General features: G+C 40.5%; 1 protein-coding gene across 6 annotated transcripts in view; it reads left to right on the forward strand.

Moving 5' to 3' along the window:
• Window positions 1–13,672, forward strand: part of LOC309352480 (transducin-like enhancer protein 4) — a 132,458-nt gene extending 118,786 nt beyond the window's left edge. For 5 of the 6 annotated variants that reach the window (XR_014161338.1, XR_014161339.1, XR_014161340.1 and 2 more), the window contains 10 exons: window positions 1,688–1,820; window positions 2,732–2,925; window positions 3,328–3,404; window positions 4,886–5,135; window positions 7,721–7,968; window positions 9,400–9,547; window positions 9,993–10,143; window positions 10,398–10,474; window positions 11,259–11,714; window positions 12,834–13,672. Coding sequence is in view for 1 of the 6 variants with exons in the window: in XM_081880978.1 (XP_081737104.1) it covers window positions 1,688–1,820; window positions 2,732–2,925; window positions 3,328–3,404; window positions 4,886–5,135; window positions 7,721–7,968; window positions 9,400–9,547; window positions 9,993–10,143; window positions 10,398–10,474; window positions 11,259–11,366 (1,386 nt within the window). In the remaining 5 variants the exon portion in view is untranslated. Of the gene's footprint in view, window positions 1–1,687; window positions 1,821–2,731; window positions 2,926–3,327; window positions 3,405–4,885; window positions 5,136–7,720; window positions 7,969–9,399; window positions 9,548–9,992; window positions 10,144–10,397; window positions 10,475–11,258; window positions 11,718–12,833 lie in introns of those variants that run through there. The other variant, XM_081880978.1, reaches the window with a different exon arrangement.
• The last annotated feature ends 4,816 nt before the right edge of the window (window positions 13,673–18,488 follow it).

Consider the following 18,488-nt stretch of genomic DNA (forward strand, 5'->3'; position numbering starts at 1 on the left):
TACTGGGCTATGTTCAACTACAATCATTTTCTATCTAAAAAGTAATCTGTCATTTACAAGAGCCTTTCTTGACTTGCATAACAAGTCATAATTCAGAAAAGGGCTGCTTGCAAAGCCAGAATAATGTGTTTCTGTGTTCGTACATACATATGCACATATGTGCACTGTGTGTAAGAGAGAGAGAGAGAGAGATTAGAAAATGCCATGCCTTGCTCACATTTTTCTCAGAAAGACTGTTCTTGCTCTTCTCACACTATTGTCTAGAAGGTGCAGAGAATTGGAGGCAAATTTAGTAGTAGCCCTTAGTGCAAAATTGGTTGTGCAAAATCCCAGGCAGTATAAGGAGTTGGCATGTGACTAGTGACCTGAAACAGGCTATATGCATTTTTGCATCCCTGTTTCTATGTTACAGGGCAAAGGTAGGGGAGGAAGGACTTAGGCAAGCACCGTGTCTCATCCTCACCTCCTCCATGAGACATTACCATATATTACATTAAGTTCTGGGCTGAATAACCATTGAACATTGCATATGTCACTGATGCCTTGCAGAAAGGTAGATTCAGACAACCAGATTCAGACTTCTCCACCCGTACTCCTTGACTTCTTTTGTCTAAGTGCTGCAGAAATGCTGTTCTGATGTTTTACTCTCTGCTGTTTTAGCCAATGTCGTAAATTTTGTACTTCATATTTTTTTTTCTTTTCTGTAAGCTCTTTTAAGACGTGGCAAAAAGCAAGATAGAAATTTCTTAAATAATTCAGACAGACTGAACTAGGTTTTGCAGTTTGGTCGCCATCCCTTTTGGGTTCGTTGGCACACTGGCAAAGCAGAGGGACTGTCTTGGGCACCAGACACACGGCAGCCAAGTCTGTTGACTACAATATAATGCTACTTTCAAACCTACTTTCATCGGGGTGACCCACAGGACCCCGTGGGCACCAAGGAGGGCTCCTATGGGCGTACCTGAACGTGCAGGCACCCCATTGGTAACCCCTATTTTAAAGTATTCACTGCATGATGATATTGTAATTTGATAATAGGGGTTTTTACACTTTGTTGAAGGAGTGTTGGCAGTGGGATCCATTAAACATCAAATCTCTTCATTCAGTTATGCACATTTTGGGACAGAGAAGGAACATACCATTGCCTGATCCATCCTATAAATGTGGAGACTGGAAATATAATAGCTGAGTTTAAATCCTTTCCCATCCCATCACTGGGCACCTATCTTAGAAGTTACGGTTCCTCAGCTTCATATTTCTGTCTGTGGGGGGGATGACTTAGTGCTTCCAAAGCGATATGTACTGTAACTAAATAAATGATTATATAAGTAGGAGGGCCTAAAAATAACACCACTTAATGTCTGCCCTTTACCTTTCCTGGAAACACCTTAATGATCCAAACAAGACTGGCTTTTAATGCTAATTACAGCAAGCAAGTACTTGATTTTTTGTAATACAGACTGCTGGGAAGTCTGCCTATGTAGATCCCACTGAAATGAACTTCTGCAAGTTGCATTCGTTGTTGTTTTTGCACAAGCTGTAGCTGGATGATTGCACCCTTAGATGCCAGTAAGAGCAGATAAAAGCTGAAAGAGAAACCACACAAGTCAACCCGTTCTAGATTGCGCTTTTGTTGATTGCCTTTTGCTGAAAATGTAAATAATCTACCTGTCTCTTTCCACATTAGAATGAGAAGTCCACCACCCCTGTGTCTAAATCGAGTACCCCCACTCCACGGACTGACGCTCCAACTCCTGGCAGTAATTCTACACCAGGATTGAGGCCTGTGCCTGGAAAGCCACCAGGAGTCGACCCATTAGGTTCGTAGACCACTTGAAGGAGGGGCTGCCCTCCTTTTTTTTAAAGATCACATTGCTACTTTGCACTCTCTCGCCCATAAAGTGGTTGAGCTCAAGATCTGGGTTCAGATTCCACACCTGCCCTGGGTTTGCTAGATGATCGTAAGCAACTCATTTCATGGTACAGCAGCAAAGGTCAAGACAATGAAGCAGTTTGGCCTTTACAAGTGATCAGTCAAAATTTGCCTTCTGTTTTATGTCTGAGATTATTCACCTGTGCAGAAATGACGTTTGTTTGTTTGCTTGTTTGCTTGTTTGCTTGCTTGCTTGTTTATAAAAACATTTATGTAACACTGTAGCATAAAAACATATCACAGCAGTTTACAACAATATAAAACCAAGAAATGACATCATAAAAGTTATTTTAAAAAGTTAAAAGCAAGCAGAAATAATAAACAAACATCAACAGACCATTGTGGGGTGTACTCTCATTTGCCTACATAGGCCTGGCACAATGGAAAGGTTTTCAGCAGGTGTTTAATAGTGGGCACAGAAGGCTCCCACTGAGTTTATGGGCAGTGTTCCACAGGACTGGGCCAATGACACTAAAGTATTAATTTCTCATTGTATCTCAATCGGTGGAGCATGAGACTCTTAATCTCAGGTTAATGGGTTTGAGACCCACATTGGGCAAAAAGATTGCAAGGCATTGGGCTTCGGGGTCCCTTCCAGCTCTACAGTTCTCAGATGCCATCAGCCTCACCAACTCTGGGAATGGCCAAAGATGCTGGGATACAAGGGTTCAGGTAGTCCCTCAGGTATCTTGGAAAGCAGTACAAGAACTTTCAGGCTCAGTAGCAGATGGGCAGCCGGTGCGGCTGTTTAAACAATGGTGTCACCTGTCTCCCCCCCCCCCAATCTATGTTTTGTAGCTTCAGGCCTAAGAACGCCCATGGCAGTACCTTGTCCTTACCCTGCCCCGTTTGGAATAGTGCCCCACGCTGGGATGAATGGGGAGCTGACCAGCCCTGGTGCTGCCTATGCAGGTCTCCATAACATCTCTCCTCAAATGAGTGCAGCAGCAGCTGCTGCCGCCGCCGCCGCAGCATATGGGAGATCTCCAGTGGTGAGTTTCTTTCTTCCTGGTTTGTATCCCATGCTCATTGTGCTCATTGTGTTCCTGAGTGGAAGGGGTTTGTTTTCAGCCGAAGCACAAAAAGGGAGGTAGGCTGCCCTAGAGAAGCAAAATAAACCAGGAGAGGCCTGGGCCTCCATGTTTAAAGGCAGTATACCTCTGAATATCACCTGGTGGGAATGACAGATGTCTTGCCATGCCTGGAAACAGGGTTTGGGAATAAGGGTCCTCTGCTTAATCCAGCAGGGATTCTACTTATGTTCTTCAACCTTAGGGATGACTCTTTTAAAGAAATGTTTGTGAGCCCCTGAGATTTAAAACTAATGGCTAGAATTCTATCATTTCCCATTAACGCTTTGAACTTTCTTTGTTCTGTTTGTGGGAAAACTTCAGGTTGGTTTTGATCCACATCATCACATGCGAGTCCCAGGCATCCCTCCCAATCTGACAGGCATCCCAGGAGGAAAACCGTGAGTGTTAAACGTACAAACTCAATCATATTATTAAGCTTTTGTTCCTTTTGCTTCCTCTGTGATACTGAATTCGATGCGTGGCAGAGGGTGGTTAATCCTCCTTTTAATCTTAAAAGCCTATTTGGCAGTTTTTCCCATAGGTGAATATGCGCCAAGGGTATCGGATGCTGTGGATAAAAGAGGCCATGGGGTAGGGGTTATCCTTCTGCAATGGGACGTGCTGGACCACAGTAGCTCAACTTGGCACAAAAATGCAAATTGCAAAGGGCTCTCTAGTGTGCATGTCTTCAGTGTTCTGCCTCTCCGTTTTAAAAATAATTCCTTTGTGCACAAAAGAAGCCCTGCAATCAATTGCAGACTTACTGGATTCCATAAACAGCACTTTGCAGAGAAAGAAACAGCAAAATGTTCTGTTTGATTGAAAATACTAAAAGAATTATGGTATTGTAATGTACAAATGCATCCTTGATGGAACTGACCAGAAAAGGTGACCTACTCTAACAAGCTTGGTTCACTGGGAGCTGGGCATGAAAGAATTATATAATTAATACTGAGTTTTCACTCACATTCCTCTTCAATGAAGTGAAAATAGACACAGTGATCCGAGGGCATTCATTTGTGCATATAGTTACGGCATTACAATCCCCTTTTGCAAGCAAAAAAACAAAAAGTGGCAGAGCTCTTGACGATAAGTAGTCATTTTTCACATGTTTATTTGGGTTTTCTTTTTTTTAAAAAAAAACCCAATCAGTTTATTTTTTGCACTTTCTAAGGAATAAATACTACATGAAAGAAAAACATTTAAAAGGCTTATTCTTCTTCACATGCCAGTATGTCTTAGAATAAAGCTACAGCAAATAAGGCAGCAGAATTTCTTCTTCCGGAAAGATTTGTGATCCATTTTCAGTGGCCTGTGTGAGTTTTCCATTTGCGCACTACCTCCATGAATCTGCTAGCCTCCCCCATCCCTTCCATTAGCCATATATTTCCATATAATGTACTCCAGCTGAGCCTTCAATAAAGTTGTGAGCAATGACAGAAGCACTCCAACATGTTGCATCTTAGAACAAAGCTGTTTTGAGCAGTGGAGCGCTCTCCCTAGCAGAGCTTTTGAGATGAAGTTGTTGATAGGTTATTCACAGGTGGTGTAACTGGCAGTCATATAACATGTTGTTCCTGATGAGATGTACTGTTTGCCATGTTGGCTCAGCATTTATTGGTCTGCCATTTTGGCAATACTTTCTGAAGAAAAAAAATATATAAAACTCCTTGGTATTTGTGTCCAAGAAAAAATATTGCAAGGGGCTAGAATGAGTTAAGCCCAACTATGTTAAGCTATGTTTCACAAATTGTGCCTTAGCCTGGATCTTTTTTCTAAGTTAAGAGAGACGTTCTGCATCTATGTAAACCCTTTTTTCTTGTGCATACCACACGTGTGGCTCATTGAAACATGTTTTTCTCTCTTCTTCTTTCCCTAGGGCATACTCATTTCATGTAAGTGCAGATGGCCAAATGCAGCCTGTCCCTTTCCCCCCTGATGCCCTCATTGGGCCAGGAATCCCACGTCACGCTCGGCAGATTAACACCCTGAACCACGGGGAAGTGGTATGTGCAGTTACAATCAGCAACCCCACAAGGCATGTGTACACTGGTGGGAAAGGATGTGTCAAGGTCTGGGATATCAGTCATCCAGGGAACAAGAGCCCTGTCTCTCAGCTGGATTGCCTGGTGAGTAATGGCAGTCAAAAAGTCTTTAGAGAGTTGTTGTTGCTGGTGGTGTTGAGGTGGCCATGGAGCCATAGAGACCATTGCTGGGTGGTTGGGGCATCTGTAAATTAGTCATCCACTTTGATGTTTCTGCATGTAGTTTAAGTAGTATTAAAACCCAGTAATTTTGCCAACTGCTTAATTCATCAATCACATATTTTAAACTCTGGGATTTAATTGAATTTCAAAGGAACCTGTCAACTTTTAATAGAGGTTGCTGTTTGTGTATCTCTAAATTTAGGCTGTACATTTTCTATAGAGGATAACTCTTCAGTTTTGGGTGCTTAACCAAGAAAAAACATAAACATTAGATATTTTTCAAATTATTACCTGCATTTGTTAAAAGTGACATTTATTGTGGCTGCAATCCAGTTAAAGAAATTTTAACTGGCTAATCATGATGTTAGGAGATTACCTAGTTCATCATTTTATTAGGTTAACATGAATTTGCATCTGAGTAAAAGCAATAATTGTGACGCAAGAAGCATATTTTGTTTTTTTAAGATGATGCACACAATAACACCTATAATCTTACAAGATTTTAATAAATAAGAGAAAAAATGTCAGATTTAAGAGCATGCTTGCTACCTGAAGCTTTTATAAACACTTGAATTAAAATCATTTTTTTTAAAAAAAATTGCCTGATTAATTGGGACTTTTAAAAGTCAATTTAAAAACAATTAATTGATAATTTAAACCAGGGGTCAACAAACTTTTCCAGCAGGGGGCTGGTCCACTGTCCCTCAGACCTTGTGGGGGGCCGGACTATATTTTTTTTTGGGGGGGGGGAATGAAAGAATTCCTATGCCCCACAAATAACCCAGAGATGCATTTTAAATAAAAGGGCACATTCTACTCATGTAAAAACATGCTGGCCATCCGCAGGCCGGATTTAGAAGGTGATTGGGCCAGATACGGCCCCCAGGCCTTAGTTTGCCTTGCCATGATTTAAACAGTCCAAAAATTGCCATGCATTGGCTTAAAGGCAGGGTAGCATTTTACCAAAGTTGTCATTAATGAGGAGCATTTAGACTTAACAGCATTTCATGATAATTCTCTTCCGTTTTACAAATTCATGGAGGATAAGGCTGAGTGCTAGAAGGCATATGCTCTGAATCTCAGCTGCTCAGGAGTACAAGTAAGGAGAGCAGTGTTGAGCACATGAGCTTTTTGCACAATTCCCATAAGCATCTGCTTGGACGTTGTGAGAACAGGATGCTGGAAGAAAGAGGTTTTTGTCCTGATCAGACGGGTTTCTGTTATGTTCTTAACTTCAGTTGATTGTATGTTTTAATTGATTTTATGTTAGCTGAAATAAACCATAGTTAATAGCTTACCGTGAACACAGAAGGCTCCAATTTGTTCCTTTCCTCTTACTAGTGGGAACAAAAAACCCACAATCCAGTGCTGCATCTGAACTGAGATCTTGGTTTGTTTGCTCCAAACAAACCACAGTGTTAAGCAACTTTTGTTCTAGGAGTACAAGCAAGGTTTATTTGTTGTTGTTTTTTTATAAATATTTATTAACAATTTTTAAATACAATACAAACAAGCAAAGTTTATTTGAACCAAAAAAATAATAATGCAGTCCTTGGTTAAGACAAAGCACCCAAGTTAGGGATCCTTGCTTGCTGCTCTTGCTGGCTAGAGGAGGAAAAGTAAAGTGGGAGCAAACTCTGCATTCATGGTGAACTTTGGTTAAGCATGATGTGTGAGCTGGACTAGATTATCCCGACAATCTTTGCAAAAACCTGTAAGTCTTTATTCCCATATTGGGGATAGGAATGCTGCGGCTTGAGGGGTAATGGCTTCCTTAGCCATGCTAGTCAGAGTTCAGATTTAAACCGTGGTCTGATGGCACATGAGGCCATCAACTTGCTAAAGCTAGATAGTAGACCTTCAGGAGAACTGTGTTCCATGATGGAAGAGAGCCAGAATATAAATGTAAGAAGATGATGATAAATAAATCTTTGAGAAGCATTGCTGTTCTAGCTTTTGGTTCGTTATCTTTTCCCCATTCTTGACCTGATACTTTCTTCCCCTGTATTGCTACTGTTACTACCAACTATCAGTTGGTAATGAAACATTACAATACTGAAAATACTTGCCAGATCTTTGTTTCTTGATTTTTCTTATTTCTTGGCAGTGGTGGTAGATAAGTCACTGTCTGCTGAGAGTGACGTTGGTCTCCTTCAAGGGGTTAAAATAACAGAAACACAAACTTCCTCCCCCAAAAATGTAGGCTTCCGTAAGCACTCAAAAGGCTCGCAAGCTCTGAACTGTTTGGGGCTGGGCGCAGGCCTGCATGTGCGTTTTGATACTAATTAAGATTAAATATCTCTCACTGCTGAATTTTGTAGATCAAGTTTAAGTACTTCCCTAATGTCGTGTAATTTTCTGGCATTAATCCACTTTATCATTGTCATAAGTATAAATGGCTCATTAAAACCAAGAGGGAATACAATACTTTTATGGATTCCTGCTCTCGTGTTAATGCTGTTTTCCTTTCCTCATGAGTAATCTCTTGATGGCTTCTGTCTCTACAGAACAGAGATAACTACATCCGCTCCTGCAGATTGCTCCCCGACGGCCGCACCCTGATTGTTGGCGGGGAAGCCAGCACGTTATCCATTTGGGACCTGGCAGCTCCAACTCCGCGTATAAAAGCAGAGTTGACGTCCTCGGCTCCTGCCTGCTATGCTCTGGCAATCAGCCCTGATTCCAAGGTCTGCTTCTCCTGCTGTAGCGATGGGAACATTGCAGTCTGGGATCTGCACAATCAGACTCTGGTCAGGTAGGTCAGCTTAAGCCGGATTGTCAAGCCAACTCTAAATGTGTTCACCATACTCTGTGTTTGCACTGTAAATGTGTTCACCATACTCTGTGTTTGCACTGTAAATGTGTTCACCATACTCTGTGTTTGCACTGGGGGTGTCATGTGGTTGGAGCTATAGCAAATGAAGCAGCCATAAACTTGAAAGGTCAATAGTTGTTTGCGCATTAGGCTTCCAGAATCATGAATTATTACCTTTAATGCTGGATTATTTGGATGGGAAGAGTCCTAGGGGCTATTTCAGCCTTCCACTACCCATTCTGCCAGTGTTTCCCCATTCTGTCAAAGGAGACATTTCTAGGCAATTGCTACCTGTGAAGCAGCAGCCATTGCAGACTGTGTGTGTCCTCCAAAGGTTAGAATTAGATTTTTGATTGGTGCTGGAACGAAGAGTATTAGTATTAAAATACACAGTATGGCTCAAGTGGCCTTCTAATTTGTTATTTTTGTGCAGACATAGTGGAAACAAGGGCTGTAGCTCAGGGCTGGGGAAGAGACCTGTCTTGAAATCCTGGAAAACTACTTCCAGTCAGACCATACTGAGCTAGATGGGTAAATTGTCTGATTCTGTTTAAAACAGCTTCCTGTCAAAATTATGTATATTCATTAATGGCTGAATAAAAGACCCTGGTGTTTGTAGTCTCTGAAATTAGATTGTGTGAACATGTATATTTGATTTTGAGTGGCTGTTAGAAAGTACCAGTCATGTGAATTCCTATACTTTCTTTTTTCCTTTGTTTCTTCTTCATTGGCTCATTATGAGTCCTTTGGGGCTTGGGTGGAAAAATTGATTTAAAAAAAAAAAAATGAATTAATTTTGCTCCTGAGATCTGAGGGCAGGGCAGGCAGTAAACCTAATTAAATACAGATGAGAGTTTAAGTACCTCCAAGCTGGGAATTCTTTGAGATGCATTGGTTTGCTGTTACCTCCAGTGGAAAAGAAGGCTAAACAAAAACTAATAGCCTATGCAAAGTCTGAAGGGTAATAATACATGGAAAACATGGGTTGTCCTCAGCTAATAATCATGTTCTGTGTTGAAGCCACTCTACCGGGGGGCAAGGGGTACAGGAAATGCAATGATTGGGTTGCCAGAGAGAGAGAAAGAAGGTGTACATATGTTGGATCTTTTAAAAAGGATTTTCTTGAAACTGCATAGTTCTTTTAATGGGTTCCTCACCAACCACCATCATATCGCAGATCACATCTATCTCTACTGACTAAAGAGCACAATTTGTGGATCTGGTGCTTTCTCGCATTACCTTGATGCAAAAACATGGATCATGTAATTTGTTTTCAGGATACATCCAAAATTTAAAATTGTGTGTGTGTGAAATTCCTGCCTCAATTCATACTTCTTTTGAAAGTACTTTACCTTATGTTGACATTTCCAGGCAATTCCAGGGCCACACAGACGGAGCCAGTTGTATTGATATTTCAAATGACGGCACTAAGCTCTGGACAGGAGGCCTGGACAATACAGTGAGATCCTGGGACCTAAGAGAAGGCAGGCAGCTACAGCAACACGACTTCACATCACAGGTGAAGAATTCACGACAAGTTAAAAGCAGTCTGTGATGTTTTTATATTTTAAAAATCAAGATCCTTAAAGCAGGCTTGAAGAACAGCCACAGAATAATCTTTTCCTTTGGCTTTTGCATCCTTTAACTGGTGTGTGTAGGGCTCCTGTAGATGATCAGTTATCTATAGGTCCTATTCCAAGATAACTTGTATGAAAATACTATTTCAGCCCATCTCAGAATTAAGATGTAGGTCTCGATTAGTGCCGTAAGTTACACAGTTAATTGAGTTTTGTTTATATGAGCTGCTGTCTCTTGAACTAGTGCTGTCACTTCATTAGCATCTCTTTGAAAAATAAAAAACTGTGTTAGACCAAATTATCTTCCCAACAGCAGTAAATTGCGACACTGAGACAGGTGTGTAAAGCTTTCATTAAGCATCAACCTGTGTACTATTTTAATTGCAGATCTTCTCACTGGGTTATTGCCCAACTGGAGAATGGTTGGCAGTCGGAATGGAGAACAGCAATGTTGAAGTGCTGCATGTCACAAAACCAGACAAGTATCAACTTCATCTTCATGAGAGCTGTGTGTTATCCCTGAAGTTCGCTCACTGCGGTAAGCAGTTCAGTATACAGTAGCGCCGTCTTCCAAACCTGCTTCCCGTAAAAAACAAGAAGGGAGAATCAAATGGCAAATATTTAATTGTACATGTATGGTTGACTTTTGTTTTGGTGAGCCATTCAGCTGCAGATCATTGTTTCAACCAGGGATAAAGAATGGGTGGGAAGGGGAGAAGAGAATAGATTTTGTTGATGTGCAGATTAATCAATTGGAAAACTGCTTCTAATAATTTTTAAATCTGATTTCAGGCAAATGGTTTGTAAGCACTGGAAAAGACAACCTTCTGAATGCTTGGAGAACACCTTATGGAGCCAGCATATTCCAGGTAAAAATCATAGAGGTGGGATGTTAACCACATACGAAGCGGCCTTATACCAATGGTTTGCCGTAGGACTCTGTAGAGCTTCTGTCAGGAAACATTCAGCAACCTCCCTTTGCATAGCGACATTTTACCACCCTTTTCCATAACCCCACCTTATTTTTTCTTTCCGCTGCAGACTTTGGCAGTTCTCAATGTTTCTTTTCAGTGTTCTCCTTAGATACACAGTTTTCCTTTCTTTGCCATTTTGGCTCGGCATGCCTTCATTTGCCACAAAGGCTATTTTTCACAACCAGTCAGAAAAATAGTGATTGGGTAACATGATTGTCCAGAATACATGTAAGACAAGCTAGCACATTGTTCAAGTCTATGGCTAATTTTTGTGCTGTGGGGGTATATGTTAAATACAATTCATGAAGTTCTGCCCATTTCCTTCCCAAATTGCCTGCTTTGGGGCTAATTTTTAGCCTGTTGGTTAACTTGATGTCAGCACATTAGCTGTTTCTGTTTCCCCATTAACTACTGAAGGAATTAATTGGGTGTTGTGTAACAAAGTTATCTTGGTTTTAATCTCTAGAGGACAGTTCATGTAAACAATAACATGATCAGGTCTGCAGAGTTTACTGAACTTAAGTTTAAGGATGCAGAAACAAAAAAAAAATGACGTTAGGAAGGACGCAAAAATGGCTAGACCATTCTGAAAAAGTCTTGTTTGAAGGGAAAAGTTTAATATTGCAATTTTTTGTGCAAAGGATGGTTAACTCTCTTTCCCTCTCTCTTCTTTTTTCAGTCCAAAGAGTCATCTTCTGTGCTTAGCTGTGATATCTCTGTGGATGACAAATACATTGTTACCGGTTCTGGGGACAAGAAGGCTACAGTCTATGAAGTTATTTATTAGAGACTAATCTGAATGAGAACTGTACTCCTCCTTGTAGCACTTTGCTGTATATTTTTCTTCTCTCTCTCTCTTTCTCTCTTTCCTTCCCAAAGTGAGGACAGAAACTGTTCATCACAATTGTGGACTTTCCCCACCAGACTTGCTATTTAATATCAGGCACCCATTAAGGACTTGTAATACCAAATCTCCAGCTGTCTACTTGGAAGAAGATGGAATAAGCATACCTAACAGGGAACTGACTCTTTCAATTATGTATCATAGCTGTAATGTATTTATTTTGTTTAAAGAAAATCTTTTTAACAAGCAACTGACTAAATAAAGTAGCCTGCTTCTGCCTTGGATTTAAAGGTACGTTGCATTCTCAGTGTTTGTATTGTTTGTGTGGGATGAGGCTATTTGGGGAAGAATGGGAATTTGCCATTTATTACCTAGTGTACACATCTGCACCAATTCTGATCTCAAATGAGTGCTTCATTAAATTCTATTGTTTAATAAATAATGCATAATTTATTATAAGAGGTGATAAACTTGTTCAGATGAAAGTCTAGGGAAACAGGGACTGCAGAAGATCTCGCCTGACTTGCCTCGCCTTTGGCCTTGCCAGACAGCCATGGATGGCCTTGATATTTGAAAGGTCCGCTACGTGTTAAAACAGACAATGGTCCAATTTGCACTATAACTAAACTAGGATTTATCATTGCAGCCCTGAGGGCTTGTTTGTTCTCCCTCACTCCACCTCTGGTGGAAACTTTCGCTTCTGTTTTTAACAAATTGCAGTTGTCCCTCCCAGTCCAAATCCAGATAAACTGATCAATGTTGACTATGGATTAGGGAAGAAAGCCAACTTCAAAGCATGGTGCATGATCCGGGCTTCTTTCCCTATATGTTGGTGCTGTGCTCCTTTGATTTTATATGCATAGGCCTTATGCAAACCTTGCGCCTGTGTGGGGGCATAGCAGGTCCAGAGGCAAGTCAGAGCCAGACACAAAATGATCAAGGCACCTCCCCACCAAGCATAGACTAGATGTTTCTCCAGACCCAGGCCAATCTAGACATAGTCAAGCATAAGTTTTTCTGGCTGTCTTGAAATTTTATACGGACAAACATGCTGACTGGAAATTTGAAAGGGGAAAAAATTGGTAGTTCTATTTCAAAACTGGGTTATATTATTGCCACTTCTGATCTCAAACGGGTGTTGGTTTAATCTCAGTAGGCTACACACGGTGGGGTCTTGCCTGTTGCACCTACTGTATGTTGGGGCTCATTCAGTAACTCTGATTTATCAACGGCAAGTTCAAGTGACATATGACAAGGGTATCCAAAAAATACGCCCAAAATAGAATTGCTATATTAATCTGCCATTTTACAGTGTTTTGTAAACAGTTCTGTGTATGTTGTTCTTCTTTTGGAACAAGTGCAGTGTGTTGCCCAAAATGATGAATATCACTTCTCTTTTGTATGTTTCAGAGAGAAGTACAATAATGTGTCTCCAAGAATGACCTTCATCCCTTCTGGACATTTTTGCCACATTTCTTTGAAAGGGGAGATGTGAGTCTTTGGGCAATTCTGCAGTTACAAAGATTACAGAAAAATATTTGATATATTCATTGGAAATGGCACTGAGAAGGGAAAGGATTCTACAAGTGTACAAACTATAAAAGCGAGGACCTCAGAGGTAGGATTTAGAAGAGCACTCATTCTGAAGTGCAGAACAGAATGGATTTTCACTCGGGAGAAGGACTTGCGTTATTTACCGCCAGTTTTACCGAAGTCTTAGTTGAACGTCCCTGAAATGGACGCAGGCTGAGCCATTGTGCCAGAAACATTGTGTTATCTTTTTATGTTGTTGTTGTTGCTGTTAAACTATGACCTGTGACTCTTTTTTTTTTTTTTTTTTTTTTTGAATGCTTAAAAAAAATATCTTTTAAGTCTGTGGATCTGCTGATGTACAGTGCCTTTGCTGCTATGGATCAAAATGAAAAGAACTGTGTAGATAAATCTTTATTGTGTAAGTAGAAATTTACTTAATTTCATACTAGAAATGGGTTAATGCTGCAAGTTGAAATGGACTGTTCATTGAAGTTCCAAATGTGGTAGCAAAAAAAAAAGATAATAATTGTGTTAAGTGCTCAGTGTTTGATGTCATTAACAGTTTCGTAATACTCTACAGTGTAGAAAGATTTTGATACTAAACTGTGTCATTGTACATAGTTCTAATGCATTGTATTGACCACAAGTACTTCTATAATGGTAGATTATCGTTTGTGCATTCAAACTTTTAAGCATTAAACATAAGTAACTTGTAAGATGTGGTTTTTCTAATTTCCCTCCCTCTGTGTGTGACAAAAATGAGCCCAACCGACAGGCATAAAAGCTTTTTAAAGCCTACACGATGAACAGTGTGTGTGTTAGAAAGAACTTCTCACCTATGTGTGTCTGTTTTCTCATTTATGAACAGAAGAGAGATATGAAATGCAGTTTTTGCCAACTTCACGAGCATTGCAGGATTCAGCTCCCATTTATGTGCCCTTTTTCAGGGAGTTTCTATACTGCAAACGTAAAGGGTTCAGTAGTCATTCCCCAGGGAAAATTAGGAATTGCAGTTTTTGTAAGAGGGAGTTAGAAGTGTCTGTTAGAAAATTCTCAGCATTCTCACCAAATTAACAATTCTTTACATTTGTCATCATTTGCGGGAAGGCACAACAGTAAAACCAGTTGTATAAAATGGATAGAGGTTTGTGGTGGAAATCCACCCTTTCTATCTCTTTCTTGTAATTTTGTCGATTGGGTGTGGAAGCAGGTAAAGTTCCACACCCAAAGAACAATCCTCACCCTTCTCTCCTCAGGAACTCTGATATAATTTTGTATTGAGAAGAATGCAATCCTCTTCCCTTTGGTTCTATGGCATTATGTGTAATTGACATGATCACATGTGTGGGGAACTTTAAAAAAAAAACCCTGGGTTGACAGCCTAGATTGAAGCTTGCTTGGGGCAAAGTGATTTGTATGAGTGCTCTAGTCCACTTTGCAACTGGTCAGACTGTTCTAGGGCTGTTTAAGGTGGCACATTCAATGGCAAGATGATCTGGGTGGCATACTCTCACCATCTCTATGCATTTGCACTCTTCAAGGCTGACTTGTGATCAGAACGAACAGAAAGTAGCCTATTGCACATTTAAGGGTTGTGCTAATCAGCTCTCAATGATAGTTAAGTGATAGTTGTCCCATCTTGCCCTGTTGCTGCCATTGAATTTAAAGCCTTGACCATAAAGCAGTCCTTCAAACTGCTTTATTCCGAACATCGATGAGGCCGCTCTGCTTTGCATGGCCTTCCCTTGTGAATATCCTTTGTCATTGTTCAGCTTGTGGATCTGATTATTGCTGTATCAGCTCACATATGTCCTTGTTTGAGGTGTACTTAATTTCTTATATTCTGTTAACTGGGATGCTTTGAAAAGCAAAATCCAGTTAAATCCAGGCCTCTGAATCACAAGTAGCAAACAGTGCCTGATAGCCTTCTGCAAGGATAGCACACAGTATATTACCTTGATTGCACTCCCTATGTTACATTAAGTCTGCAACACATCACAGGGTGCAGAGGGTCAGATCAGAGCCATACCTTTGAAGGTTGTGGATTAGTTGTCATGTGACAAGGTCATGTGAACTAAGATTCCAATGGGTTGCTCATTTATGTAATGTATGTAATATGGTTTGGGCCAGTGGGTGGTAGTACTGAAAAGAGAGTAGAGGCGAAGTCCTAAGTCCCACATTTTCCACCGTGTGCCCCCTTCACAATCAGTGGGAGAGATGAAGCTTGAAGAAATATGCTGTAGAAGATCATATTTGACAAGCTCTTAAATAATGCACCTGCCGCATCTGCTTTTGAACCAAGAGTTACTGAACATAACCCTCGAGACTTCACGTTTCTTCCGGTATTTGGAGTACAGCATCTCTACCCAACAGAGCAAGTTTTTTTTAATGTCAAAACCAATAAATGTTTTTACTTTTACCAAAAGATTTTCTGTCCTGGTTACAAGGAAACAGTATTATAGTGTCTTTTTTATTATTAAAAAAGGCGTAGCCTGACATTTACAATGTGTCCATAAAACTGCTGTTGACTGCAGTGAAGAATGCCTGTGGGTCACTTGACTTCACGCGGATTCAGTCAAAAACATTGCCTCTATTTTTCACTTCTTATACAGCTATGATGCTTTGTAGTGGCCAATAGAGTTATCTTGTTAGTCAAGTCAGGATTTTTATTATTTTTGGTCTCTTAGAAGTATAAATGTGTGGGATCAGAGAGATTATTAAAATATCCTCATATTGTTCTACTAGACAACTGAATAGTGTTCAGAACTTGAAGCGAAATTTAAAGTGCAGAAATCAAGGTTTGCAGAGCAAATGTGATGAGGTGTTTTTAGAAGTAGAATTTCTTAACTAAGGCAGAAGTCCTAAGGTGTCAGAACAGATAGTCCAACTCAGTATATGACAGTTTTCCATGTTTCTTTGGATCCCTTTGAATCACCTCATGCCAAATTTGACACTGCAGCTGTAAATCCAATCCATCCTATGACCACTTGGACACCCAGCCAAGGGATGTACGATCACACACTTAAAGCATACCATGTGATATAATTTGTTGAGTTGTAGAGCTTAAAGGTAAAGGGACCCCTGACAGTTAAGTCTAGTCGCGAACAACTCTGGGCTTATGGCACTCATCTCGCTTTATTGGCTGAGGGAGCCGGCGTACAGCTTCCGGGTCATGTGGCCAGCATGACTAAGCTGCTTTCTGGCAAACCAGAGCTGTGCATGGAAATGCCGTTTACCTTCCCGCCAGAGCGGTACCTATTGATCTACTTGCACTTTGACGTGCTTTCGAACTGCTAGGATGGCAGGAGCAGGGACTGAGCAATGGGAGCTCACTCCGTCACGGGGCCTCAAACGGCCGGCCTTCTGATCGGCAAGTCCAAGTGGCAAAGGGGTTTAAACCACAGCACCACCCATGTATATCTATATTTTCAAATGTATGCCGTGGGACAACACTATTCTTAGAAAATGTTTTTCCTTCTCAGTAGTGTGGTGGCGTTTCATGCAAAAGTATTTAGCTGGGGAAATGAAGCTAAAAATTTGTCAAGTAAATGAATCTCCAGCATTGGGGATGAAGCTCAACTAAGGTTTTTCAGTGAATAGAAAAAGGTTTTTAAAAGAAAATTAAAGTAAGCAATAAGACTTTAAAATATATCATTGATGAAAATCAGTAGTTGTTTAAAAGCATATTGAGAGAACTGTGCAGCGTCTCGAGAGTGCTGCGTAACTATGTAATTTCACAGTCTCTAAATAAATCTTCTGAAGTATGCTCAATTGCCTCACATTGGCTCCTCTGGGGGTGGGTAACATCTATACGCAGCTACTAAAAGAAAGCCTTGTTGTTGTTTTTCTAAGGGTGGATCCCTATACTTTTGGAAAACTGCTGCCTTAATGCTTCTCTTCTATTGAGCACCCCAAATCATGGGTTGCTTTTGAAAAATTAGGTATGTAGTGCACTTTTGACTCCTAAAATACATTGAACAATAGTGCAGGAGTATGTAGAGTCATTCTACTAATGGGTAATATGCTGAGAGAGACTCCTTCAGAATCAAGCTTCCCTTCCCGTGGAGAGCAGGGTTTTGTATAATTAAAATCAAGCCACACTATATGATTCTCCATCCTAAATAGACTTCCTGGGTAGGCTGCCATTGCATTTAGGTGATTGGAACTGAAGTGGAAAGCTCTTTGCCAAGCTGATGGAGAAGTGGAAAGTGGAGGCAGGTAAAAGGATTTTTTTTTAACTTAGTGGAGAAGCAGGCAAATAATTCTTAATGCATATTGCTCATGTTATGCGCGACAGATGCATTTAACAGTAGAGATCATAGAGTGCGCAAGCTTGTGTTTGGCAGCTGCTATATTTTTGCCAAAGACCTCTTGGGCTCCATGTCAATGGCCTTCCAGTGCTTTCACGTTTGATGGGGTTGGGCAGACTTGATGAATTTGGTTAGAACAAGCACTATAATCTCTTGCCCTCTTTCACTTTATACAGTCCTGACTTGTGAAAGGAAGCCGCTAACCATGTCACTATGACAGCTCTCTCTCTCTCTCTCTCCCCCTCTCTCTCTCTCTCTCTCTCTCTCACACACACACACACACACACATGTGTCATCTACAATAAAAAAATGACATTTATCCAGCCCCATTTTGTCCAAAGACCTTGACAAGGGGGAAAAAAAGAGGTGGGAAGGGGAATATTTCCATGTTTTCTCTGTTTGAACTCCAGCCAATGCTAACTTTTAGAGCGGAAGTAAAGGGTTATTTGGAAGTGCAAGAAAATGTGAAAAATGGAGGAAAGGTTGCCGCTTTCTTTGAGCTCAGCTTCTGAGAAGATGCAAAGTTGTGGAGACCAAACTCTCATGTTAGCATGCAGAGATACTCAGAATATAAGAGACTTTATGAGAGTTGAACATTGGTGTCTGCTGAGTTGCTGACTCCTTGTTCCAAATCTCATCTGTCCCTTGCCTTCTGCTGTTGCTAGACTACAACTCCCATCATCCCTGACCACTGGCTATGCAAGTGGGGCTGATGGGAGTCCCAAGAACACCAGGAGGGCCACAGGTTCTCCACTCCAGTAAGACTTCTAAGGGAGCAAGACATGGAGATTCAACAATTGAAGGCCCTTCAGTTTCCTTTCATGGCTGCCTATTCTTGCCTCAGTATTTTGTCTACCCAGATTATTTATTTGTTCATCAATTGTAGAAAGAAAGAAACACACACAACACCTCTAAGTAGTTTACAAAAATATACAGTTTTAAGATTATGGATGATAAACAGTTAAAAACAACTATTTAAAATATTTATTATGATTAAACACTACCTAAAATAATAATAATGACGCATATATCTTCTATACATCTGGATAGGCTTGCCTGAACAAGTAGGCATCAAAAAGAGTTTGGTGTTAGATTTGATTCAAGAATTTGGTCATGTGGCAGGATTTAAATTGAACAAGCAAAAAACTAAGGTTTTAGAGAAAAATTTGACAATAATGGAAAAAGAAAGGTTTCAGAAGGAGACAGATTTAACTGTGGTTAA

Source organism: Podarcis erhardii, assembly GCF_964252035.2.
Source record: "Podarcis erhardii genome assembly, chromosome: 11".
Lineage (NCBI taxonomy): Eukaryota > Metazoa > Chordata > Lepidosauria > Squamata > Lacertidae > Podarcis > Podarcis erhardii.